This window comes from Thermobia domestica, chromosome 9 (genome assembly GCF_964235325.1).
Source record: "Thermobia domestica chromosome 9, izTheDome1.hap1.1, whole genome shotgun sequence".
NCBI classification, from domain to species: domain Eukaryota; kingdom Metazoa; phylum Arthropoda; class Insecta; order Zygentoma; family Lepismatidae; genus Thermobia; species Thermobia domestica.
The window spans coordinates 110,056,794-110,084,295 of NC_137462.1; the positions used below are offsets into that span (position 1 = coordinate 110,056,794).

General features: G+C 36.3%; 1 protein-coding gene and 1 long non-coding RNA gene across 3 annotated transcripts in view; one reads left to right on the forward strand and one right to left on the reverse strand.

The window, feature by feature from the left end:
* LOC145694930 (uncharacterized) overlaps window positions 1–27,502 on the forward strand; it is a 230,717-nt gene that overhangs the window by 173,498 nt on the left and 29,717 nt on the right. The window lies entirely within an intron of this gene.
* Window positions 9,768–27,502, reverse strand: part of LOC145694929 (uncharacterized) — a 160,933-nt gene continuing 143,198 nt past the window's right edge. Inside the window, exon 2 of the mRNA XM_081771704.1 lies at window positions 9,768–10,068. Within this exon, the coding sequence (XP_081627830.1) occupies window positions 10,056–10,068 (13 nt within the window). The 3' untranslated portion in view covers window positions 9,768–10,055. The remainder of the gene's footprint in view (window positions 10,069–27,502) is intronic.

Genomic DNA, 27,502 nt, shown 5'->3' on the forward strand with positions numbered 1-27,502 from the left:
CCTATGGTTCGTTCCTCAGTGGGAGCAAAATTTATTATGTAGTTCTTCCTTCGTTGAGCCTGTCTCTGATGGTCTAGTGGCTACAACTCGCGTCTTTGATATTCAGAGTTCCAGGTTCGATTCCCGGTAGAGACTTTAAAGTTTTAACAAATTACCATGATTCTGATTCCATCTTAAACTGTAGACTCATGGCTCATATAGCCCTAGTACTGAACAGGGACGCTAAACTCAAAAAAAAAAAAAAAAAAAAACTATGTCGTCTAAACGCGGTTCAGGGGTTTACCCAACCTCTGTAAAATGGGTAGCCGGGAACTTAAGAAGTAAAGATGCAGAAGAATTGTGCTGGCTTCATAACTTTCTACATGTACTACCAGTCGCGGGCCATATTGGCCTCCGAAATTTTCTTGGGCTACCCAGGATCTGGATATGTTTGCTTGGAGCTTTTCTTGGAAATATGACAACGGAAGACACATACCGGAACGCCACGCCCCCCCCACCCCAAAGTTATACGGAAATCGGCGTTTCTGCGTTTATCTGTACAGCCCTCTGGTTTTTAAATTCGTTGACGCAAATTAATTGGAGTTCAGAATCACTCAATTGTCTCCTCTCAAAGTCCCCTTTAAATGACTTCCGAAACATGAAGACTTAGCTCAATCACTTTCTTGCACCCTAAACTAAATTTCATATCTCCTTTCCGAAACTAGTAAAGGACGTGCAAGATGCTCTGAAGTACATCTTCCATATTAGCTAGCTATTATATTAAACATATACATAACTTCCACGTTGTTTCTCCGACTTGGCTGGGTTTTATCATTATACATTTGATGACAGTGGCACGAGTTGTCATCACGAACTTAAGTGAAAGCTCTTGGAAAGGAGACAAACGTTATCTTCGTTTAATTATTGACGGCTTTTGCACATAGACAAAACCGACACAAACAAACAGGAAGTCATTCCTCTCTAGACCCACATACCACACACAAAAAAAGCATATTCCATTATTGTACTCATTTACTAACTAAAACACAACAGGAAATGCGAGTATTTAAATCAAACTGCATAGAAGCATACTATAACGCACAACTTTTTTTTTCTTTCTTTGGAAAGTTACGGAAAATCCATAGCTGTCATTTTGTAATTTTGTTTTTTTGGTATGAACTAAGAGAAAAGAGAAACATCCGTTCGTCTTGGTTTCTGTTATACACATATTACGTCCCTGTATACCATACTGCTATTACATGTCACCCTCGCTCTATTTTCTTTCCCATCTGCAGTTTTCCTCAACATCTATGAAACACCCATCATCCTGTGGGTTATAAATAGAAACAACTTTGTATTGGACTTCCGCCAGAACATTCCAAAGCGAAACCCCCTTTTCTGTCTATCTCTTTCTCTCTCGTTGCCTGCAGAAGTTTCCCAGTACCATATTTTTCGTGACAATGGATGGTGGTGGGTGGATACGCACACTCAAACCCACGCACATATATAGTATTATAAAGAAAGACTTGATAATGTTAAATACAGAACATGAAAGCTTGTCGGAAACTGCACAGAGTATACACAACACAAGAGAGAACTTTGTCCTCAATGATGTCATTGCATGGAAACCAGCCCGTTTTTTCCGTCTCTATTTCTTTTCGTTTTTTTAAATTCATGTGTATGATAATATGAATAAAATAACTGTTTTCATACTTCCCTTCTAAGAAATTCCGTGCACTTTTAATTATAGGCTGGGTGGATTGTAACTATGTGTTATTATTATTATTATTATTATTATTATTATTATTATTATTATTATTATTATTATTATTATTATTATTATTATTATTATTATTATTATTATTATTATTATTATACCATTAGCGGCTTTAGCGGATAGGCTGGGTAGGTACTGACCTACCCAAAAATTTTGAAAAATATATAAACGCTAAAAGACACAATAAAGAGTAAATATATTTTCCACTATCTATATTAATGGTAGATAATTATTTAGCAAATAGCATCAACCACTACTGTAAAAGTAATTTTCTACTGTCATTAATTAATCAAATGTGTACATGTATCCATAAGCGAGGGAGCGGGTCTATCCAAAATTAAAATTCTAAAGCTTTCCCTGCGATTAACGTTTTAAATCATGCTTCTCATAACTCAAGGATAATTAAAAATATCGGACTTCTTGTTGCTTGGAGGTTTGTGTCTTTTTCAGTGCCAAAGCTATATGAGACGTGGACCTACAGGTAGATAAATGTACAACATTTAATAATGCAAACTTTTTTTTTTTTTTTTTTTTTTACGTGAGACGTAATTAGCAAAACATTGTCTTACTACAGATTCAAACGTTTGTACATGTTTTTTCGAAATGTATACTTGTATGCAACCCTTTACTGCAACGTTTAAATTTCATACAACTTCTAGTTTATTAGATGTTCGTTAATGGGCATTTGAAATGTCTGATCCGAAAAAAAGTTCCCGATCCGAGCCCTATTAAATACTAATGTAATCCTATTTTTGAAATAGCAATTTTGTTTATATACATCTTTATGAATATTAATGTGATTTTGTTTATTTATTTTAAATGATACAGTCATATGATAATCACGTTGGTATCGGGAACCGTATGCACAATCATGAAGATTTTTGTGTGTTACGTCAAGTGATCACGTAATGGCACTGTCAATACAATATAATTCATGTATTTTGGTGAGAATCTATGGAATTCAATGAGGTGTTTCGGGAAGTACGGGCAATTTTAACAAAAGTTACGTGTAGTCCTAGCCCTCGGAAATGCCATTTAAGATGTTCGGGTAGTAATGCCAAACTGCTGTGTAATAGTCAATTTCCGTGCCTAAAATGTAGTCTGTGGAAATCGTTACTCTTTCCATCAAAATATACAGTTTCTAAAGAAAGTGATGATTACCTTGCACGTTCAGATTGCATGAAAGAAATGGGTAGAAACCAAAGAACTCCAACAAAACTCACGCATACGATGTTTCTTCACCACAAAGCCCACTCAATGGGAGCTGGGATCGAAACACGGACACTACGCCCTAGATACCAATGAGGTATCGTGGCCCCATTTTCGTTGTTGTATTACCTTAGCAAAGACATGTTAAAATATTAGTTTAGAAGTGATAGTAAGGTTTATTATTCTGTTTGAAGGAGTGTACTTCAAATTCAGAAACGTGGCGAAAGACAGTGGCGTATTGTGAAAGGTTGTGAATGTAAATTTACCAAGACAGTGTCTGTGAACAAGTAACTCCATAAGGAAGCTTGTTGAACCATACTGAAGCGAGTCGATGAATGTGGTCAAATAAAAAGAAAAAAAAGTGAATTTCATTTCACACTGTGAAAGAACGGTAGACTTTCGAACTTTACGGATTCAATACTGAAACGGGAAGTAACTAGCTGCTGAAGTACAACGGGATAAATTCCAGTTGTAATAAGAGGATATGGTCAGAGATTAAACTTATTCTTACGGTACTGAATTCATATCAGAACCTGTATCTCGTGACCTATTACCGTTTTATCACTATGGCGATCAGTGTTGAAACGGAAAATCATAGTTTTCCAACACTTCGGTTTCAATAGGAAGACAAAGTTCTAGATGAAACTTATTCTTGGAATGCTAGAACCACATCAAAAAGCCATTTTTTGCTATTTCCTATCTTGTTTTGTTCTATGAAAATCAATATTAAAAATATAAATAGAAATAAATTTCTACCACTTCCGGTTTTAGTAGAGAGACGCAAATGAAAATGACATTTTTCTATGTTTTCTTGAGACGCTGGATCGATTAAAAAAAAAAAAAAACCTTGTTACCATACATTACCAATATTTTTTCTATGGTTATTGCCACTGGAAACGGAAATTGTTAAATTTTATCACTTCCGATTTCAATAATTTGTTAATGGAAGCGTTAGAACTTATTCTTCAGAGAGCTAAATCGATTCCAAAAGACCGCTTTCCACTATATTTTACGGTTTTTGCTCTATGGCGATCAATTGAAACCGAAAATAGTAGTAAATTTGTACCACATCCAATTTCAAGAAATGAAAAATGAAATTAAATCTTTAAGCTTTACGTCCCACACTTATGCTGGCTAGGCTAAATGAGACGGTGATGATGAGAAATGAATGCAATGAAGAAAGTGGGAGGAAACGAGAGAAGCCCGAGGAAACGGTGTTTGTCCACCACAAAGCTCACTTGGCGCGAGCTGGGATCGAACCAAGGACCTCCATGCACCAGTGGTGAACGCTCTACTACTGAACCACGCAGCCCGACTTACAAAAAGAATTTGCGCTTTGTCTATCACAGTTACACATCTTTCAATAGTAAACACAATGAACAGAAAAACACAAAACCATTGACAGAAACAAGTCCTGACTGTTGCTTTTCAAAGAAAGAGGAAAATATGGCCACGCAAACACAAACGATGAAAGAGAATGTTATTCTTGGACAAGAGTTATTTAATGTACGGGATATGTGATACCAGTTTATTCACAGACCCAACAATGACTATTCCAAAACTTTATACCCAGTGCTGACAAGATAATTCAGTCGTTACGTGTTTTACTTAAATTACAGGTATTTCACTAGAATACAAAAGACGATTTCTTGCTAACTGCATCAACCCAAACAAAGTCTAAACTTTCATAGTTTATATTAATAACACCGTGGACTGTGGAAAGAACAAATGTAGCGGGTATCTAATATTATTAGTGGTGGGCACAAAAATCGGTTTTTCGGTTTTCTTCAAAACCGGTTCGATTTTCACCGAAACCGGTTATCGGTTTTCTCCAAAACCGGTTCGTTTTTTTACCTGGTCCGGTTTCGGTTTTCTTCAAAACCGATTCCGGTTTTTTTCCAAAATTTGTTCTATTTCTGACCAGAATGGTGTTTCGTTGTTCTCCGGAAACCGAATCCATTTCCACAGAAATAGTTTTGTGTTTTTTCGAAAAGTTTTCACCGAAACCAGTTTCGGTGAAAACCGAACCGGTTTTGTAGAAAACCGAAATGTCGGTTTTTCGGGTTTCGGTTTTTATAGAAACCGGTTTTGCCCATCCCTAAATATTATTTCTTATTTTCGGTTGCAGACTGTGAAGCGGACAAAGCATTGAAAATTGAAACCGACAGGACAGCCGACAGCAAGTGAAATGAAAATGAAATGTTTAACGTCCCACGGTTATGCCCTTTAGGCTAAGGGAGACGACCGACAGCAAGTATGAAGTGGAATGGGTAATTTGTGAGTTCAGAATGCCGTCAGACGCGGTGACTGTGAAAGCGCGTACAGTACCTAGTCTAGCCATAAATTCTGTCACACACTTTTTTGTGAATATATGAAATACGGTTTGAGATTTTTCAATCTGCTTTTAATATGTTATAACCACATATGTTCGTTACAATTGGCACCTATCAAACTTCAAAATGTCCACCATTGGCACGCACACAGGCTTTGAGTGTCTTGGGCCAGTCATCTATTGCAGTACGGACAGTATCAATTGGAAAATCCGCCACTACTGCCACCAAGGAACGCTTCAAACTTTTAAGTGAAGGGTCTTTTCTTGCGGACCATGTCTTCTAATACTACTCACAGTTTGTAGTCCAGAGGGTTTAAATCGGGGCTACCAGAAGGCCACTCAGCACTGGAGATGAAATTTGATACATTGACATCCAACCACTGTTGTGTCATCCTTGCCTTATAAGCTGGCGCAGAATTCTGCTGCAAGGTCCAGTGATCATTGTTAAACATTTTTTTCACTCAAGTCCTTCACAATAGGCTCCAGAACAGTTTCTAAATATACCCTGGCACTTGTTTTTATACCTTGCTCACAAAAGTGAAGTCTGGTGTGGCCTTCATAGCTCACCCCCCACCAAACCATGACTGAGGAGGGGTGATGACCTCTCTGAACCTTAGGAACTCTCCCACGACCTTCTCGAGAGCTTGCTGCATATATCCTATCATTTTGGCGGTTAAAGCTCTCTTCAATGGTAAAGATTTTCTCGTCGGCAAAGAGGATTTGCCGATGTCCATTGTTGGTGTACCGCTGTAGGAGCTGTCTTGCTTCAGTTTCCTCTGCTGCTTCAGCTGTGGTGTCAAGAAATGCTCCGTGCTCCACCGATAAGCTCTAACCTTCAGGTCTTCAGAAAGTAACCTGGACATTGATCTTGGGGCCATGTTGAGCTCCCGTGCCATGATCTTCTGCTTCCGGAGTGGATTTCGCTGCACACGAGCAGCCACTGCTTTAACAGCTGCCACTTTTCTCACACTGCGAGGATGACCATCCCTTTGCCAGCCACGTACACTGCCGGTCTCAGTAAACCGCTGGATTGTGCGGTAAATAAATCTTTTGCTGATTTTCAGAAGTTTCAGCAGTTTGAAAATCTCACTTGGTGAATTTCCACCCTTATGCAAGGCAAACACTGCAACTCTATTTTTGTACTCACTCCATTCCATGCTTAAGCGAAGCAGATCCACCCGTTCTCTTTCCCTGTTCGACACACACTGGCCAGGGCTGACCTTGAGCTAAATTGTACCTTGCCACCTGCACAACAGGTTCTACAGTCAAAGCCAAAAGTTTGTGACAATATTTATGGCTAGACTAGGTATATCAAAAGTAAGCACTGTTGTTGCATTGCACAATTGTCTCTCATTTCACCTTGGCTTTTCTGACTTAAAACTTTGTCAACCATAGATAATTTAAAACAGAAAATATGATTAAATGTTTTTCTAAACATAATCATGCGCGCATATCATTGTTATTTATACAGGCAAGGCTACTTTACAAAGTCGATATGAAAATTTATAAAACTGTAAAATCCAGCAAGAGCACATGCAAATTAAGGAGGAAATTTAAAAGCCTTTTACTTCGTGCAAAACCAAACGGTAACTATAGCGGAAAAGTTTTATTTTAATTTGTGGACTCGAGGTTTTTACAGACTCGATGTATTTTTTAAGCGTCACATATATACCTAGGTATAATACGAGGTTCACTACGAAAGTTTTGAGATACGCATTGTTGTGGCACAGTATTTGAATTCTAAGAATTGCGTTCGGTAGTGGTATCCAGAGCGAAGAAGCGAAGCAAGTTTCAACTCGCCTCGCTTATCGGCGTGGCAGTATCGCCTTCACTTGTTTGTTGATGTGAGCAGTATTCGGCTGTCTAGAATGGAGCTCGAAAGGGAACATTTTCGGGCAATGATCCTTTACGATTTCAAAAGTGGTGTGAACGAGACACAAAGCCCTGATCGTTTGCAGGGGGCATTTGGGGACCTTGCTCCTTCCCGTGCTACAATTTTTCGGTGGTTTGGTGAATTCAGAAGAGGTCGAACATCGCTTAAAGATGAAGAGAGTGCTGGACGTCCGGCAAGAGCTGTGTCAGATGAAAACATTGCCGCTGTGGAACAAATGATTCGAGAAAATCCTCGAACAACTTTCAAGGACATTAAATTTACAGTGAGCATTCGATCGCCAGCAGTAACAAAAATTCTTCATGATCATCTTCGGTTCAGGAAGGTTTCATCTCGTTGGGTGCCTCAAACTTTGACTGAACAGCAGAAGCGCATGCGTGTGGAATGGTGTGAAGAAATGCTTGCAAGATTTGATGGAGGCAATTCTCGACGCGTCTCTGACATTGTTACTGGTGGTGAGATTTGGATCTATCAATTTGACCCTGAAAATAAATGCCAGTCTACAGTTTAGATCTTTCCAGACGAAAATCCACCCACGAAAGTGAAGCGACCGCGAAGTGTGGAGGAAGAAGATGGTCGCAACTTTCTTTTCCAAATCTGACCATGTTGCAACTGTTCCACTTTAAGAACAAAGGACTGTTACTGCTTAGTGTTACACCACTATTTGCCTAACAAAAGTGTTCCAGAAGCTTCGGGAACGGCGTCCAAGAACTGGATTGCGTGGGATCCTGCTTCATCATAAAAACGCGTCCGCACACACGGCCAACATCACAATTCAGTTTTTAGAATCTATGGAGGTCAAACTTATGACTCATCCTCCGTATAGCCCTGACCTGGCCGCGTGTGATTTTTTTCTGTTCCCCAGGATCAAAGATCGCATGCATGGGAAGAGATTTTGCAGCCCCGAAGAAGCTGTAGTGGCTTACGAGAATGAACTTTCAACACTTGAAGAAGAAGACTGGCAACACTGCTTCCAAAAGTGCTTTTCGAGGATGCAATAGTGTGTACAGTGTAATGGTGAATACTTTGAGAAAATGTAAGTGTTAAATTGATTTTAAGTATGTAAGTTATTTCACATCTCAAAACTTTCGTAGTGATCCTCGTAGAAAACTCTTTTTTAAGTTACGTGTAATTACTCAATCCTGTCCACATCTTCTGCAAGTTAATTAGTACTCTTTTCAAATCTTAGTTCAGATTTGTTAAAGACGATAACAGGACAAACACCGTGTGCGTGGGTTTTCTCGGGTTCTCCCGTTTCCTCCCACTTTCTTGATTCCACCATTTTATTCATTACTCATCATCACCGTCTCCTTTAGCCTAACCGGCATAATTGTGGGATGTAAAACTCAAAAATTTCATTTTCATTTCATTCCAAGTCAGCCTTCCCCCCCAAAAAATGATCTCAGCTCCCTTGTCTAAGTGCTCTGGCTACGGACCTGGTCTTAGCTATGTGAAAAAGACTTAAAACTTTAAAAAGTAATTAATATTAATAATCTACAAATTCAGGATTTTTCTGTGCTACAGAATTTCAATGCACTGTAAGCCTTATAACTTTTCTGTGGCATTTTTTGGCGTTTCCATTTTCCTTTTTAAACCACAGCAATCATTTAAATAATTGAATATAATAATAACAAACCAAAACTAGAAATGTACTATGTCTACAGACTTTTTACTACTCATACATATTCTGGCAACCTTGTAAAGTAACGTAGAAAACCACTCATATCTTCCATATCTCCTCCCCTCGCCTGCAACACATTCTTCAACCAATAACATTACATAAAACACAACAGCTAGGATTCTACATAACAAATTCAGAACGTAATATATGTAGCAACATCGAAAAAGAATCTAAGGGTGGGTGCGTAGGAAGAAAGTGAAATATACTAAAATGCATACAAATTTATTAAATAATACAATAAACTTTCGACTGTCCGGCCTAGTTAAAAAAAAAAAAAAGAAAAAGAAAAAAAAGAAAAAAAAGAAAAGAAAAAGAAAAAAACTTCGAAATAAAATTAGGAACAATTTTTCAATGATCTACTTGACTTGTAACGTCTTCATAAAAACGTGACTTTACCCAAGAAAAAACAGTTATTTACCAATTCAGAAACTAGAAAATAAAAGTTTTGACTTTTCAGGTCTACCTTTTTAATGGTGGTAGATACTTAAAAAAAAAAAAAAAAACACGAAAAAACACGATATCCCGGTTCCAAACCAGTTTTTGATAAGTTTTTGAAAACCAGTTCGGTTTTCTGACAAAACTGGTTCGATCTTCTATCAAAAAACCGGTTTTGGTGGAAAACTGAAATATCGGTTTCCTTGTTTCTTTTTTCCTACAAATTAGTTTTCGTTTCTGAAACAATGAAAACAGGTTTTCTCCACTCCTACTTTATCAATGAACAATGGAATAATATTTAATCATTTATTTAAGAATTACGACTATGTTTTACGTTAATGATTTATTTATTTTAAAATTATATCAACGTACAGTGTACATAATTTAGTTTCCTACAGTTCAGCTAGACATTACAAAATTTAAATTGTGTGCTATCTTTTGATAAGGTAGGTGCAGATAAATACGCCATGTTAAGGTTGATGTATTTTTTATGGCCTTAATTTTCATTAAACACAAAGAACAAAACATGTGCGTTACAGAATAGCCTTTTCCGCTTGTAGAAAAAAAAATGTGGCAATGATGTGACTCACTTCTATTTTGTACTCAAGGAAAAGAAAAAAGTGTTACAAAATGGCGTATTTACCAACACGTGCATGCAATTATGCCTAGTCTAGGATACTACTAGAAATCTGTAATAAATCTTGCAACTGCTTAATCTTCTGTACTATACGAACTCAAATATTAGGCCCTACTACACAACATGTCTGAAACAAAAAAATAGAATAACCAAAGTGCTAGATGAGGATAAATAGATAAAATGTAAAAACGATAATCTCCAAAGTTGAAATGAAGTTCCAACCTGAAAAGTATTAGTGCATAAGAAGACAAATAGTGTCGCTGTACTGAGACTTAGAAAAGATTACACCGATATTACATGGAATATATTAGGCAAATGAAAACATCTTTGTTTTCTGCAGTCAGTCCTGCACAAGCTATGGCATATTTCGCTGCTTGGTATCGATTTAGTAGTCATAGAATCACAAATACTTAAATTACACTTACAAAACAAAGTGGTTCTAGACAGACACGAAATAAGGCGTACATTGCTGTAAATAATTGGCAATGTTCTGAGATATCACAGCACTAATAACGGATTTTTACCTCTATTGAGATAATAACGTTCTTCCACGGAACTTTCCCAAGGCAAACAACACTACACAGCCGTGGCGGTCTCAGCACTGTCTCCCGGATTATTCGTCAAATCGGACTTGTCCAAGACCGTGGCACATATTGGGGGAGCATTTTAGCGGATTTCGTCGGAAACGTCCCAGCACTGAAAACTTGGCGTATTTGGCTGCACTGGCGTATATGCCTGCAGTTACCTTACTACGACTTTCTTTTTCTGTAGTATATTGTTTAAACATACAATGCAGTATATAACGAAACTTTGTAAAGTATTGGCCTGTACTAAGAGGTAAGAAAATTAAAAGCAGGTTCTAGTATTTTTTTTAAATGTACTTTTAACGGGTGAGCCAAGAAGTAATTATAGAATTCCAGCTTATTTGGCTTTTTTTGTTATCCGCTCTGCCCTTCTTCCACATTAGGTCGGATAGTCGTGAGTCTACTGTAATTTTATTGGCACTTTTTAAACCTTATTTCATAGCATTGAGTTTTGGAAGTAATGTTGTTTAACTTTCACAATAGGCTGCGTTGTATTACGATAATAATAATAATAATAATAATAATAATAATAATAATAATAATAATAATAATAATAATAATAATAATAATAATAATAATAATAATAATAATAATCGATGACGATGAATGAACAAAAGAGGATCATTTGTCAAGGTCAAGAGGAACAAAAGAAGAAGAAGGTGCGACATTTTTCTCAGAACTTTCTTCCTGTCACAGAAGAAGGGGTTAGTAGGAGGCAGAAACAGTTTGGAGTGGGGGGAATGAAGGAATCCCATAATGCACCAAAAAGGAAAAAGTGAAAATATGCTGATGTTCGTAACCATACATATAACATTGTGATTGTATTCGTCCTTTTTCTAATATATATAAATTAATTCCAAGAATGTTGATTGTAGGCAAAAATAGTTCACACACATACACAAGCTGTTAATATGTAAGTTTCCGGTATTTGTGCAAGATTGCGAAAGTCATTTCCCCTTCCCTCGCTAACCTCGATCTCCTTTGTCAAAGTCGCTGATTATCCTTTTCTCATATGATTTACAATAACAACCGAATACAGGTCATCACTGTATAATGTTATATATCCTGAAAAAGAAGAAGAAGAAGAAACATGTTTATACAATGTGTTTGCAGCAACAAAAGAGGGCAAAGCAATAACCTATGTGTATTGTACTAGTGAAAGTAACGCATCAACAGATCCAATACAAACATACAAAAGAATACTCCAGTCGTGTCCTATCAAAATATGTTTTTGCATTATTATTTTTTTAAATAAGAAAAGAAAAGAAATAATAATTTTAAAAAATAACCACCACGAAGATCCTAATGAAATCTTGACCTTGGGCAACATTTTTCTCATTACGGTATGCCCTTGATCTTGACTTTCCCAACCATTAAAAAAAAAAAAAATACTTTGCTGACGTAGAAGTCCATTAGTAATCTAAATTTCGTATCAGTATTTCTCACTAGCATGTGCAGCCATTTTGTCGTGTGGACTTTATTATACTTTTTTTTTTTTTTTTTTTAATCATTAGACTTCCAACAGTTATGTCCACAGTCTTTCAATGGGTATCAGTTCTCTTCTACAACTAAAACCGGAAGTGGTAATTTCCACTGAGAGAAAATGAAAACAGATGCATGTCGAGATTTTTTTCTTATATAAATATATAGGATTAATATTAACAGACGAAAACCATATTCACGAAGAAATTAAATGTCGACTGAAGGTAGGGAATTCGTGTCATTGTTCAGTTCAAAATCTCTCGTCGCGAACTCTGTCGAGAAATTTAAAGCTTATACTGTATATAAAACGATAATCATGCCCGTTGTTCTGTATGATAGCGAAACTAGTGGTGGGCACAAAAACCGGTTTATCGGTTTTCGGTTTTTCACCGAAACCAGCTTCGGTTTTCTTCAAAACCGGTTCGGTTTTCTCCGAAACCGGCTATCGGTTTTTTCACAACCGGTTCGGTTTTTCACCTGATCTGGTTTCGGTTTTCTTCAAAACCGATTCCGTTTTTTTTTTTTTCAAAATTTGTTCTATTTCTGACCAGAATGGTGTTTCGTTGTTCTCCGGAAACCGAATCCATTTCCACAGAAATAGTTTTATGTGTTTTCGAAAAGTTTTCACCGAAACCAGTTTCGGTGAAAACCGAACCGGTTTTGGAGAAAACCGAAATGCCGGTTTTTCGGTTTTCGGTTTTTATATAGAAACCGGTTTTCGGTTTTTATAAAAACCAGTTTTGCCCATCCCTAAGCGAAACATGGTCGCTTACTCGGAAAGAAGAACATAGATTGAAAGTATTTGAGAACAAGATCCTGAGATGAATATTCGGACCCAAGAGGAACGGGAATGGGGAATGGCGGAAACTTCAAAACGAGGAACCACATAATTTATACGGTTTACCCAACATTGTTAGGGTCATCAAGTCTAGAAGGCTTAGGTGGGCAGGTCATGTAGCTAGGATGGAAGAAATTAGAAACGCTTTCAAAGTCTTAACTGGAAAACCAATCGGAAAATGACGATTAGGAAGACCTAGGCGCAGATGGAAGGACAATATTAAGATGGATCTCGCAGAAATAGGAGTACAGAGTAGAAACTTTATCCGGTTGGCTAAGGATATAGAAGTCAGTGCAGAGCTTATGTGAAATGGCTGTACTGGCCAGGTGGGAAATCGTGAAATTACCCGGTGGGCCTTAGGCGATGAATTTTTTAGTGGGCCCTCCGTCTTGTATCATAAGTGGCGGTAGACCTATATGTACAAAAAAGCACACGTCACGCACTCCTCGTATACGCGAGTAACGGAACGGAGGATGATAACACGTCGAGTACTGGCAATACAGTCAGGTAACTCCAGATCAGCATTGCTAGCCCATGATGTTGCGAAAACAGCCTTTCACATTTTTCGCAACTCAACCCTTGAAAGGTTCCTGATGTCTCACTCTGCTTTATAATTTTGCTAATAATGAATTATTTAGCTAAATTGAAATCTCAAATGTTGCCATAACTTGAAACTAAATAATAACTTACTTTTTACAGCACAATTGCTTTCCATATAGAAAATATATATATAGGGGCAGATTAAGACCACTGGGAGCTCTGAAGCGGAAAAATACAAGGGAGCTCATCAAAAAAAAAACTTCTATAATGGGCCCTCTCTCAACATGTTCAAAAGATCTCATGAATTATATAGGAACGACTCCTGTCATGTTTTTTAAACTTTTATGGTGAAAATGTCAGTAATTTTTAAAACTTTTGGGGCCCTCTTGGTCACGGAGTCCTGAAGCAAAAAATGAACACTCAACTCTTACTTTTTCTGAAAAATAGGAATATATTCATATTTTTACAGAAAAATCACAGAAGCAATCGCTATGTTGCAGGTAACTAGCTTTTTTAAATTATGCATTTTAAAACGCGTGTTAAGGGCATCATAAGGACCTTGTGCAGATGCAAATTTAAGTCAGTTTTCTTTCAGTTCCGCCAAAAATGCTTAAAGGAAATAAATAAAACTCACTCATTCGTACCTTACTTTAAAAGAATTTACCTACTGACTGTGTGGTTCAATGTGAAGATAAGTCCTTTGTGGGTCCATGCTCTTGGCTTGTGCGATGCTTTGAGTTGTGCGTGCAGCTAGTACGCAGTACGTATATGTTGGGAGAGAGGCAGTGTCGGGTTTAGGTTTGATGGAGTCCTAAGCTATTGAAAGGGGCCCTTTATACGTCAAGCTTTCTTTTTCAGTGACAAAATGTCGCCGTTTTTTAGGTTTAAATATATGCTATATGGTAATTTATGGACCTAATGGATATCTAAATGGAAACAGGGACCCAACAAGTAGAGCTCGGAAACGGAGGCTCCATTATAAGCGGGGCTGGACAACAGCGGCCTCATTACAAGTGGGGGTGAGAAATAGAGCCCTATTACTTGGTTCACAAAAGCCTAGACATAGCAATACAACACACCATTGTTGTATGTGCTTTTTATCTTATTTGCTTTTTCTTGTTATTTGGAAATTACATTACAGTTTTTTTCTTAATGATTTTTGGGCCCCCAAGCAAGTGAGGCCCTAAGCTATAGCTTGTTTAGCTCATACCTAAATCCGGGACTGGAGAGAGGTCAATATATACATGTGCATGAGCCCCCTAGAAATACTTCTTGGTGGCCCCTGGGTTGCAGTACGACCCGAGTGGCATTGAACTTTCGGGTTCCATAGGCCATAGAGTTAGTTAGTTAGTTATAGATTCAGCACCCGAAGAATAGGCAAAATCTCCACCCTTATTCATCTATTTATACCGGAAGTGGTAGAAATGGATCATTTCCGATTTCAACATGGATCGTCATAGAGCAAAAACAGCAAATAGTGATATATATATATAAATATATCACCGAATGATACATTGACCAATTCTTTAAAAACCAAGTGTATAACCTATAGTAACAAATCCCAATACTATGAGTCAATACGAAGTGCAAAGTACTACATTACAAAAAGTTGATACAATAAGGAATTTAGGTATATTTGACAAGCCATTACGCTTTAGTGATCATATGCAGAATGTAGGTAATGAACCAAGGAAAATAATTAGGCATTTTAAATCAATGTTCTGTACTCCATTTTGTCAAGCAGACACTTGTGTACTCTTATGTAAATTGCTGATAAGATCAAAACTAGAATGTGAATCAGTGATTTGGAATACACTACCAGAGATTCTCGTAAACAAAATTGAAATGGTCAAAAAATGTTTTATTAGAATGCTTTGTTTTAGGTTAGGACTTGATTATTGCTCTAACACGTCTGAATTGAATACTGGAAAACATATTTTAAATTGAAACCATTAGCTGACAGGAGAAAATTGATTGACTCTACATTTGTAGAAAAAATACTTAACAACCGATGTAACTCATACTATATAAAAATGGATATCATACAAGGGTATTTTATCGCAAACCTAACTCGAGGGTTTTCACAAGCTATAGTAATTATATATCTTACGTGACTATTTTTGAATTAATAATGTAACAATAGTTGTTTTTATCTTTACTTTTAGTTTTTAGACGCCTCAATGTTTTAGGAATTGACTGACAGTCTACATTGTCAGAGTTTACTTTTTATTCATACATGTTACAGCCAATTATTATATTTGTCTTGTCTTCTGTATTATAGCGTTACAATAATATTGAAATATATGACAAAATGCTGTCATTTCTGCTCGCAGTCATTCTCAGCACGTAAATTTATTATTATTATTATTATTATTATTATTATTATTATTATTATTATTATTATTATTATTATTATTATTATTATTATTATTATTATTATTATTATTATTATTATTATTATTATTATTATTTTATTATTGAATTTTTTTCACAGTTTTCCGATAACAAATTGCCAATACAGTAGTTACTCAAAGTGGAAATATTCTTCCTTCTTCGCTAGTAACACAGAGACAACTGTAATTAAATATTACAGATTTAACTATCGAGCAACTTTCCAGTGTCAGAATTTGACTCAAATTCATTCATTTTGATCTCAGTTGTTCATTGTTATGAGCAAATTTCAGAGAATATTATTGTTACATCAGGCTTGGAATTTGTACAGATCATGAATTAAAATTATATAGATTAACAATAGAAGCATGTATTATGCATAAACAGTAGAACAGAAGCATTGAAACTGAAATATAATAAAACAACTTCTGCATCCAGGAAAGAACGAAAACGAATGGAAAGGCAAAAGTGAAATTATATGTCCACTAATGCTTAGCATGCCAACCCTTCCTTTAATATAGTATATTTGGAAACAGATAACAAATTAGGAGTTAGTTTTCAAAAGTACTCACCTTTCAAAGAAATGGACAAAACAGATCAAGAGGCCATGAAACAATTTCAAAGCCTGTTTCGAGTTTGCTCTCTCTCTCTCTCTCTCTCTCTCTCTCTCTTTTATTTTTGCGGGAGGGGGTTGATTTTGTTAATTTTGTTCACGATTCAGGATTCAGATAAAGTCAAGGAGTTCAACATTAGAGTTGGACTCGACTCTGGGACTCATGATTTTCGGGCAATAAGCACGAATATAGAAAATCATACGGGCAAAAGCTACGCAACAATTTTTGTGACGACATAAGAAAATTTTTCTTTTTAGGGGTAAGGAAGGAGGAGTGTCTTCCAGTCACAGATACAAGAGGGAGTTACTGGTTTTAACCATTATCTTCAAGATGCTTTGAAAATATAAAATTTACCGTATTACGATTTGAATAAGCTAGCAGTCTCATAGGGAACACCACATAAAGAATTTGGTTTGTCATAATATATACACACGACGTGAAAATTAAAGTTTGAATAGGTCTATTTTAACAGCTAAACAATGGAAGTTCCAACACCGTCGTCTGGCCGTCAACAATTCTCCGCATTTCTAAAGAACGTGCCCTGCATAAGAGTGTAATATCGAAATTTAGTTTATCTTATCTTCGAAAGAAGGAGGAGGGAAGGTTGGAAATTCGCCTTCTCCGAGAATATTTGACTCCCCAGAAATATACTTGGACAAAACATTGCCAAACAGTACTAAATCTACAGGAGAAGGAACTTACTTCTTCTCGGGCTTCCATCATGGCTTTATGGCCTTACTGGCATCCACTTCGCCACCAATGGTCACTTCAATATTTTAAAATGCGAACAATAACGAAAAAAAATTAGTATTTTTTCACTACATTATGTATGAGTAAAGAACACTCCCCATAATTGAGGACAAATAACACATGTGAATGAAAAAAAAAATGAGGTGTGAAACGGGGATGAGCTTTAATTATCTTTATACAGTGTATTTTTGAAGCTATTTCATTAAAAATACACACACAAGACACACACCATACATTCAGGAATTTATTGTTGAAGTAATTATGTAGACGACACATACTGAAACAGCTTTAGCTTTTTACTACTTGTTCAACGCACAAGTGCAGCGAGACTCAGAAACTGCATTTAAATTAAGCTCTTGTGCTATTAAGATTTGGTATGTTAAAAAAAAAAAAAAAAAAAAAAAAAAAAAAAACCTTTTTTCAGTTGGTAAAGGACGGAATGGAATGACTGTGGAAAAAAAGAGACGAATAAACGTGAGTTTGAAGAAAGAACGCATTGTTTGAGTGGAATGTTAATTTGATTTCAGCTGGTTAAAAAGTGTGTAAGTTAGATATATATATGAGTATCTTTTTTTTTCTGAATTCTCCACTTACTTTACTTTAGTTAGAGACGAGGTTTTAGAAATTCTGTTTCTTCAAGGACAGACAGACAACGACCTGTGAAAGTGGTCAATCAAATAACCTTCAAACTGTCTACTCTATAAAGGCTACTTACTTTTTGGTATCTGTGTATGTATGCTCATTATTTCTTCTTTCTCTAAGTTACTCTGCTTTAAGAAAGAATCAAAAAGAAAAAGAAAAAAGAAAAAAGAAAAGAAAAGAAAAGAAAAGAAAGAAAGAAAATTCAATTGAGACGAAATACCAAACAACAGCAAATTGGATGTGTTCCAAAAAGAATCACATTACAAAAACGAAATAGCAAATGCTGTTAGCTTAAGTAAATAATTCTCGTAGAACAACACGTTGTGTTATATTTGTGTTCATGCTTTAGTCACTATGATGAGTCGTTGTATAGTGTCGTAAAGATAGAAGCGTAAGCAATGGAAAAGTTGGATGAAGTAAGTATGGGCTGCGTCAGAAAAATCTCTTTTATTCCATAACGTTGGGTTCTGCAACTTCCTGACATAAGGGCAGGAACATACTAAAGTGAGCGATAAAAAAAAAAGAAAAGAAACTCCTTATAAGGGAGATTCCATAATCTGATCCTCAGAAAAATGCTGATAATGAGAGGATTTGTTACTTCCTTTTTTAGCAAATGTTGTTCCCCTTTTGAAGAATAGTTTAAAAATAGTTCGATGAGAGGGAACTGTAGGAATAAAATTTCCCGAAAACACCATAATGAAATTTTTTTCTCTCAACAACTGGGTCTTTCGTAAACAGAAGTTGAGCCTATCATCAAAATAGGATGACTGAATCTTTTTCTTTTTCGATCCACACAATCACACTTATACTTTCGAAAGATTTTCTTATAATTAAATGTTTTTTGTCTTTTGTGACGACCTGGGTTCTATCCCTCTAGGTGGGTCTGAGTATCATATACTGTAACTTCGGTGCTCGAAACAGAGCATTATGTCAGTTCTTAGACATAATGACAAAGACCTAGTTCTCAAAGTTTAATATAGGCGCTGCTGGTTATTATAGAGACTTGAAATCGATCTTACTACCTTCTAATCATACAGTAAAGGATATCTTTAGTAATTTGATGTGAATGCCGTGATACATTTTCCTCATATAAGTCAACCTTTTGATTTTCTTTGTTTATATTATGGAGCTGAAATGGTTCACATACTAAAAACCCAAGGGACTATTCAGCCTATTCTTGTCAGTCTAGTGCCTGGAAAATGGCAAGTCAACCAATGTATGGACCTTTCCATTGTAATGAGCCAATGTACCAGACGCGGATTTAGAAGATAAAAACTGGGGGGGGGGGAAGTCAGACCCCAGACTATGATAGGTATATGAAGAGATTACTATAAACATTCAAAAAATATATGCATAATAGTTTAAATTATTTATGTCACCCAAAAAACTGGGGGGCCTAGGTCCCCCCGGCCTAGATCCTCCACTGTAATGCATCGTTCTCTAGAAATCATGTGGAAAAATTTCGTTCTAGGTTCTAATATTACTGGATTCCCCCCCCCCTTCAGATGCATTGTCAGATATGTATGTTTACAAGTGACGTTCTACTTAACTAACCAAGTAGTTCTAAGTACAAATTGCGAGAAAAAATCATACTTCATTGCTTTACCAAATCATTATTATAATACACACTGCATTTACCGGTACTCTATTTTTATTGTTTATTTTATTTAGTTTTATTTAAATTGACAGATTTTCTGCTTTAATTAGCTAGCGTCAAATCCATAAATACTTTCAACAGAATGAAGCAAGGCTTTCGTAATCATTTATATTTCACTACTTTAGTTTAAAGAAGTTGCTGCGAGTTGGTAGCATCGCATTATCACTGCCAAATGTTCCTCATACAATGAGCGACTAAAGTCGAATAGCACAGCGAAGTATAAACAAAAATAGACGTTGTTGACTAAAGTCGAATTCGCAGCGAAAGAGTTAATCTACTTCATTGTGTGCATGTTCACGCATAACTTCAACATACGTAGATGTACCAATGTTAGACTTCCAAACTATGCTATGCATAGGCAAAGTGTTGTATGTCTTATAGAACAGCTTTGTTCGTCCGTCTGTCTGTCGACTGATACTAGAGCAAAGCTTTTAAGAGACACCGAGATGCGTTGTTTCTTTAACCGATTCAGCCTTCCAAGGATATGTTCCATCTCCTCCGGCAAACTCTCTATTCAAACCGAAAGTGGTTCTTATTAGTAATTTCCGGTTTCAACGTTTATCGCCATTGAACAAAAACGGAAACAGATACGGAGAAGCGGTTTTTTTTTTTTTTTTTTTTTTTTTTTTTTTTAACGATTCAGCGTCTTAAGACAACGAACCATGACTATTCAAAGTGGTTCAAATTTAATATTACTTCCAGTTTCAGTACTGGTTTCCACAGAGCAACCATTGTAAGAAATATTGAGATGAGGTTTCCCGCAATTGATTCAGCGTCCCAAGGATAGACACCATCTTTTCCATTAATCCCCTATTTAAATAGGAAGGGGTTAAAATAAACAATTTCCGCTTTTGATGTTTATCGCCATAGAACGAAAACGGTAACATAGCAAGAAGATTTTTTTAAAAACTATTCGGCGTCTCAAGGCAACGTACCATGTCTTTCCAAAACACTGTACCAAACCGGAAGTGGTTGAAATTTACTACTACCTCCAGTTTCAATACTGATTTCCGTAGAGTAAGAACGTGAGAGATATTTATTTATTTATTTATTTATTTATTGTAATTGATTCAGCTTTCCTAGAATAGGTTCCGCTTTCTTCATCAATCCTTCAGAAAATAATAATAATAATAATAATAATAATAATAATCGCTTGAAAGCAGAAAATATTTAATTAAAACCAAGTCTGTACCAAGCCAATAAATTAATATCTTACAAAATTATTATCCAAACTACTTTTCTATTAGACACTAATTTGTTTGGCTTGACATAGACTTAAAATTTTTTATAGGTAATAGTAATGAATTATTTACTGCTATTAAGCCTTGTAAACCCTATTGGTATTATTATTTTCTTCTTTTTTTGTATTTTTATTTTGTACTTTTTAGCGCTTTTCTTAATACTATTCACATTTTTAGTTATCATATTATTGCTAATTCTATCGGGTGTCGTGCATTTTCACACGGTGCTTATTATCGAGCAATTTCGCACGGTCTTCTTTATCGGATTAATCATTCTGCAGGTGTCGTGCATTTTCATACGGTCCACCTGTCAATCACGTGATTCATCCTGATAACGCTTTCACTATTGAGGCAGGGAGGACACAAAACAAATATCAACTAAGTAAGAAAAAGAGCAAACACAAGTTAAAATAAATAGAAACAGTTTCAATTAATAGTAGTGAAGGAGAGCTTAGAAAACCCCGAAATTAAAATAACTAACAAGACACACAACAAAAAATGAGCAAACAAAAGTTATAGTAAAGAAGAAGAGAAAATAATAACAAAAACAATACGAAATTGAAATAAATAAGAAAAATAATAACAAAAACTATCGCAAATTGAAATAGATGAAAAGAAAAAGAATATCAATTAAAAATAAATAAGAACAGAAAAGGATCAATAGAAAATTAAAATAATTAGAAACAAAAGATAGAACAATCACAAATTAAAATAATAAAATAAACAATACATCAGAAAATTTAGTCAGGAAGTTCAAAAATCGAAGAAACATGTGCCCATCCCAGTGCATAGAAAAACGTTGTGGTTTGTGAAACACAAAACATTAACTCCATACTCCAAGGCGGTTCGAAGAAGAATATTGTTATCTTATTTTCCGAGTGAACAACACGTCGTTAAGGTGAAACTTTCATACTTCTGTACACCGTCAATGCACTTCGTAGTTCACTATTCCAGCTTTTCGAGATGGGTACGAGCGAGTTCGAAGGTCCTAACGTGACGACAAGTCTATTTAACGAAGGTCCTAACGTGACGAATAAAGGGTCAACTTTGCAAAGGGGGATACCTACAAAAAGAATGGCGAAGGCACAAGTTCAAAAACATGTCATAGCAAAGATAGCTTCTACTATTGTGTTACTTACAAAGAGTATTATTACGACGATACTGCTAAAATTATTGATTGGTTGCAATGTGGAGGCTGTAGGGAGTAGTATCATGAAACTTGTGATGACATATTGCCTCTTACTGGACACTGCTCTTCTTGTTCCAAGTAATTGTACTTGTTCCAGCGTATTTCAGTTCATTCGATTCATGATATTATTAATAATCATAACCTGGCACTATTGTATCCATAGTGTATGCAATACCGCCATTTCACTTTGCGCGACATTTTTGTGTATTACTTGTACTACATATATGCTTTCGAGGTTCTTTGTACTATCTTGTAATCAGTGAACACTAAGCTACTAAACAGTGCAGGAGGTATTTTTTTCGTCAAATATTAAATGTGCAATTCTTGAAAAACTAAGAATGGTGGCGTTATTGTAGCCAGTTACCCTAATTCACAAGCTTCTTTCCAAATTTGTGTGATTTTTATTTTCAACGAGAGAAGTGAAGTTTGTTATAGTATAATAGTTAATACAATAACAGTGATTTAAATATTGTTATTTTAAACCTTATTCAATCGGTCTATGACAATTATTTGCTTCAGCTAACTAACTAACTAACTCTATGGTTTATAGAATCCAGATGTTCAATGCCGTGGTTACAAAAGCTCTCCACTGACTTCTGTCCTTAGCCAACTGGATCCAGTTTCTATTTTTTCTATTCCTATTTCTGCGAGAACCATTTTAATATTGTCCTCTCATCTGCTTCTAGGTCTTCCTAATGGTCGTTTTTCTATTGAATTTCCAGTTAAAATTTTAAAACCGTTCGTAGTTTCTTTCATTCTAGCTACATGACCTGCCCACCTGAGCCTCCCAGACTTGATAACCCTAACAATGTTTGATGAACAGTATAAATCAAGGATGTTAATAGAGGATCTGCCCGTATGTATCTTCATCCTATTAAATCAATGAAGCCAAAAAAACAACCGAGCATCAGCACGCCTGATTGGCTACTATCGTTTCCGCCACCGTCTGATTGGCTACTTTCGTTTCCGCCATGATTGTTGGCTCAAAACATTGCGATCTTATTGGGCGGAGTGGGCAGAGTAGGGGTGGAGAAACTGACGTATGGCTTCAAGATTTTGTTGTAAGGGCAGATCCTCTATTTTATAACATCCTTGGTATAAATTATGTACTTCATCATTATGAAGTTTCCGCCATTCCTCATTCCCGTCTCTCTTGGATACGAATATACGCCTTAGGATTCTGTAAGTTACTCAAATCCTTTAAGTCTGCACTCTTCCCTCAGAGTAAGCGACCATGATTCTCAAGCATACAGAACAACAGGGATGTTTATCGTTTTATGTATTTTAAGTTTCGAATTCCTCGATAAAATTCATGAAAACAAAATATCTTGAATTTAATAACAACACAAATTCCCTGCTTTCAGTCGACATTTAATTTCTTCGTGAGTATAGCTTTGGTCTGATCCTTGATATTTGAAAGTATCCACTTTGTCGAAAGTGTTATTTGATATTTTGACAGTTTTGCTACAGCTACAACATTAAGCAAGTAATAATTTAAAAACATAGTATTTGATTTATTTGTACTACAGCATATTTATTCTAAATATGAAAGTATGTTGTTTTGACCATTTTTTGTTTTAAAAAAGGAAGATATCTGAGTGATTGTGACAGTAAAAAAAAAAAAAAAAAAATAAGTAGAAGCTGTTCGTTTTGGTATTTCGACGTCAACATTCTTGGAGTATGTTGCTGAACTGGATAGACCTGTTGTTCAGGTGAGCATACGTGACGTGAGAGAGGTGTATCGCCTGAACCTGCAGTGAAGTGAACGTTATCCACAGTTAAGGAAGGATTATGGAAGGAGAGAAGTAGCAAAAGGGTGGCGGGATAGACCAAAGTTGTTCAACCGGATGTACCATAAAAAAAGTAAATATAATATAAATCTGTGTTAAGTAATTTTAAACCTTGTCCCCAAAAAATATACCGAAATTAGTAACAATTTTATTGTATTTTTGTGATTATTTTAATTTTTATTCTATAATCTCTATAATAACGATATAACTTGACTGTTTGCTTAATTCGAAGTTTAACGCTCCGAACACCAAGATTATATTAGATATTAATTTACTTACAACTTAACGTGAGTGCGGATCACATGAGCTCCCAGCGGGAATCAAACCCTGGTCTCTTGCTCTCAAGTAAACGTCGGTGGACCACGGATGGACAACTAGCGATCTCGCCAAAAGTTGGCGGCCCCGCAGGGACGATTCGCGGTGGCCCGATTTCCGTTTTGAAAATTATACCAATCGCGGCAGAGACGCGACGAAACGCCAATGAACAACAAAATTACTCCCCCAAAATAAGTTAAATCGTCTATATACGTAATTTGTTTACATTAAGGTAAGTCTAAAAAACACTTTAAAAATATATAAAAAAGCATGTACCCCAGGGTAGGTGCGGACCATCAATCTTTTGATAACTAGGCGCGTGGTCTTCCGACTTCACCACGTAGGTGGTAAAGAAAAATGTTGCTTATAGAGGGATAAATCGTTGGGGTCTTTTTAATTTGGCTAATCGGAGTGCTCCTGTAAACGTGTATATTCGACAATAACCGTTTGGGATCAGATAGAATCCGCTAGCCATATAATTTTATAACAAAATGACGCGCGTCTATTTACTTTATTTCATTGTTCTCCCATATTCACTTTCAAATGATCGGTGATAGTTGCCATCTAAATTCATATAATTACGTATACGCACTCATCTCAAGATTTTTCACTTCATGGTGTAGAGGCAGAGGTTACTCTTGACCCCTGGAGCTCACTTTAGGAACAATTCGTCAGGAAAATATAATATATAATAATATCCGCATGCACATGACTGGCGATAGTTCGTGTTGGTCCCTTCACGATTCTCCGCGACGTATCGAAGGAGCGCGGACCAGAATGAAGTCCTCGCTGCTACGCGGTGGTATTATATCTTCAACACCCCGACTCTAGATATCTGTTTCGACTCGACGAAACCCTGTCACCTCGTCTTTGATCAGACAGGCATTTTGCAATTGGGGCTGACTCGGAATCAGGCTTGCTAACCTCGATGAGGTTCACACTCACTAGTTTTAATAAGACTCACACCATCTCAGGTTCGCTATTCTAAATGGGATTCATCTCAATAATTTCTATGGGACTCACGCTGTCTCAGTCTCACTATCCTTAATTAGGTTCGTGTTCACTAATTTCAATGAAACTCAGGCTATCTCATATTCACTATTCACAATGGAACTCGCGCTCATTAATCCCAACGAGGCTCACTCTATCTCAGATTCACTATCCTCAATGAGGCTCACATTTACTAATATCAATGAGGCTCACGCTATCTCAATCCCACTATTCTAAATGGAACTCATGCTCACTAATTGCAATTAGGCTCACGATATTTCAGCCTTACTATTCTCAAAGGGATTCATGCCCACTGAGGCTCATGCTTATCTCGGGCTCACTATCATCAATGGAACTCACGCTCACTAATCTCAATGAGCCTTATGCTGTCTCAGACTCATTATCCTCACTCTCAATGAGACTCACACTATTCTCAGACTCACTATCCTCAATCGTTCTCACGCTCACTAATTCCAATAACGCTTACGTTGTCTCAGGCTTACTTTCCTCAATAAGAACCGTGTTCACTAATTTTAATGAACCTCACACTAACTCAGGCTCACTATCGATAATGGGGCTTGCGCTTACTAATTTCAATGAAGCTCACATTGTTTCAGACTCACTATCCTTAATGGTGCTCACGCTCAGTAATTTCAATGAAGCTCACACTATGTGAGGCTCACTATCATCAATAGGTTTGCGCTCACTAATCTCAATTAGAATTATGCTATCTCAGACTCTTGCATTCATTCGAGCTCGCTATTCTAAGTAGGTTCACATTAGATTGATCTCGTGCCCAGTTGTCTCATTGGGCTCGCAATTCTCAATGGGACTCGCACTCGGTCGTGCTCACATTCACTAGTCATCATTGAAGGCCGTGCTCGTTTATTGAATTTGAAACAGATTGAGCGGAAAAGCCATGTTCGCCATATCTTTGTTCTTGACTACTCGCTATAGGTGTAACTTGAAGGGACAGACCTTCCCCCTAGAACATTGTTGCCCACATTAAAATACTGTTGGATCACAGGCTGAATGAAACTGCGGTCGCTGGAAAGTTCTTTCAAGTTCAAGAAGTAAGAGGCCATGCTCCCTTCTAGCAAATTATCTTAGTTGAGCCAATGCCCCTCGCCTCTTGAATCTATTAATTTTGACCTCTTTCTAGCTCTCCGAGTTAGTATATCCCAACTCTTTCAACACATGCTTTCAAGATTCTTCTCCCCTTTTATCTTTTCTCATAGTATTTTTGTATTATATTGATAAATGCCAGACAAATAATAGTTTGAAAGAACATTTTTGATGCTTTCTAACAAATGAACAGCAATTAAGGGTATTATTTCTTGTTTCTTTCTATTCAAAAAAAAAAAAAAAACATTGATAACATATTCGTTACATTATGTATTTTGTAATAGTGTTTCATATCACTCAGCTGCTGACAATGGGCGGAAATCGGAAGACCATTCACTGCCTTCATTCATCTTGTGAAGAAGGGTGAGAACTAAAGAAGGAAGAAGAACCATTCCAGCTGATCACTGACTGACATGACGTCAATGGGCAGTACGCCACACATGGTTGACGAAGGACACGAAGGTCATATATCTTGACTGTCACGTGTTCATGTCTTCAATGACATGAATTTTTAAGTAAGAAAGCTTTCTATACATGTGACATGATGAATTACACACAATCAGCCATCAACCTAAGGAAATGCTATTGTGTAAGACATATTGCGTTACTTCTGACATAAACGAAACAACAGACAAATAGATAATGACTACATTATCTTACATGACAATTTTCAATTCATGATGAACTTTAATGCTTTGTCTGTTTCAAAAACGCTGCATAACGTGGATTAACAGAGAAAGATAAATAGCAGGCATGGAATGAGGTATTTCAATATATTTCTTGCCTTATTCATTATTAGCAGAGGATGCATTTACATGTTTTTTTTTTTTTAATCCTATATTCTGTATTATAATGCTAAAATCAGTTACCACATATTTTTTATGTGTATAATTACTTATGTGTATATTTATTTATGTGTATATTTATTTATGTGTATAATTTTTAAATTCGAATTTTATTTCGCACATTTTCACATAAGGTATACTTCAGAGTTTAACCTTTCCATATTTTAATTATTTTTACATGTAATAGCCATACCGATGGAGTCAGAAACGACCCCATACAATGCCTAAGGAAATTGGATTTCGGTGGAATTGCTTAAAACCGTGATATCTTGTAGATCATATTGTGATCCTGAGAAAAAAGGCTCAGCAGGTACAACCACCAATCATTGACCGTTTGGCCACTACAGGGTCACTTTTTTGAAAGCAGCAGAATGTAGCGGTATTCTGGATTTCACTGGAATTGCTGGGATACTGAGAAAAAATTGCAATGGGCACAAGCACCAATCATTGACCATTTGGCCACTACGGGGACACTTAAAAAAAAAATAGACGATTATAACTATGTTTTGGATTTCGGTGAAAATGAATGAAACTGTGGTATGTTGTAGATCTTCTCATCGTCAGAAAA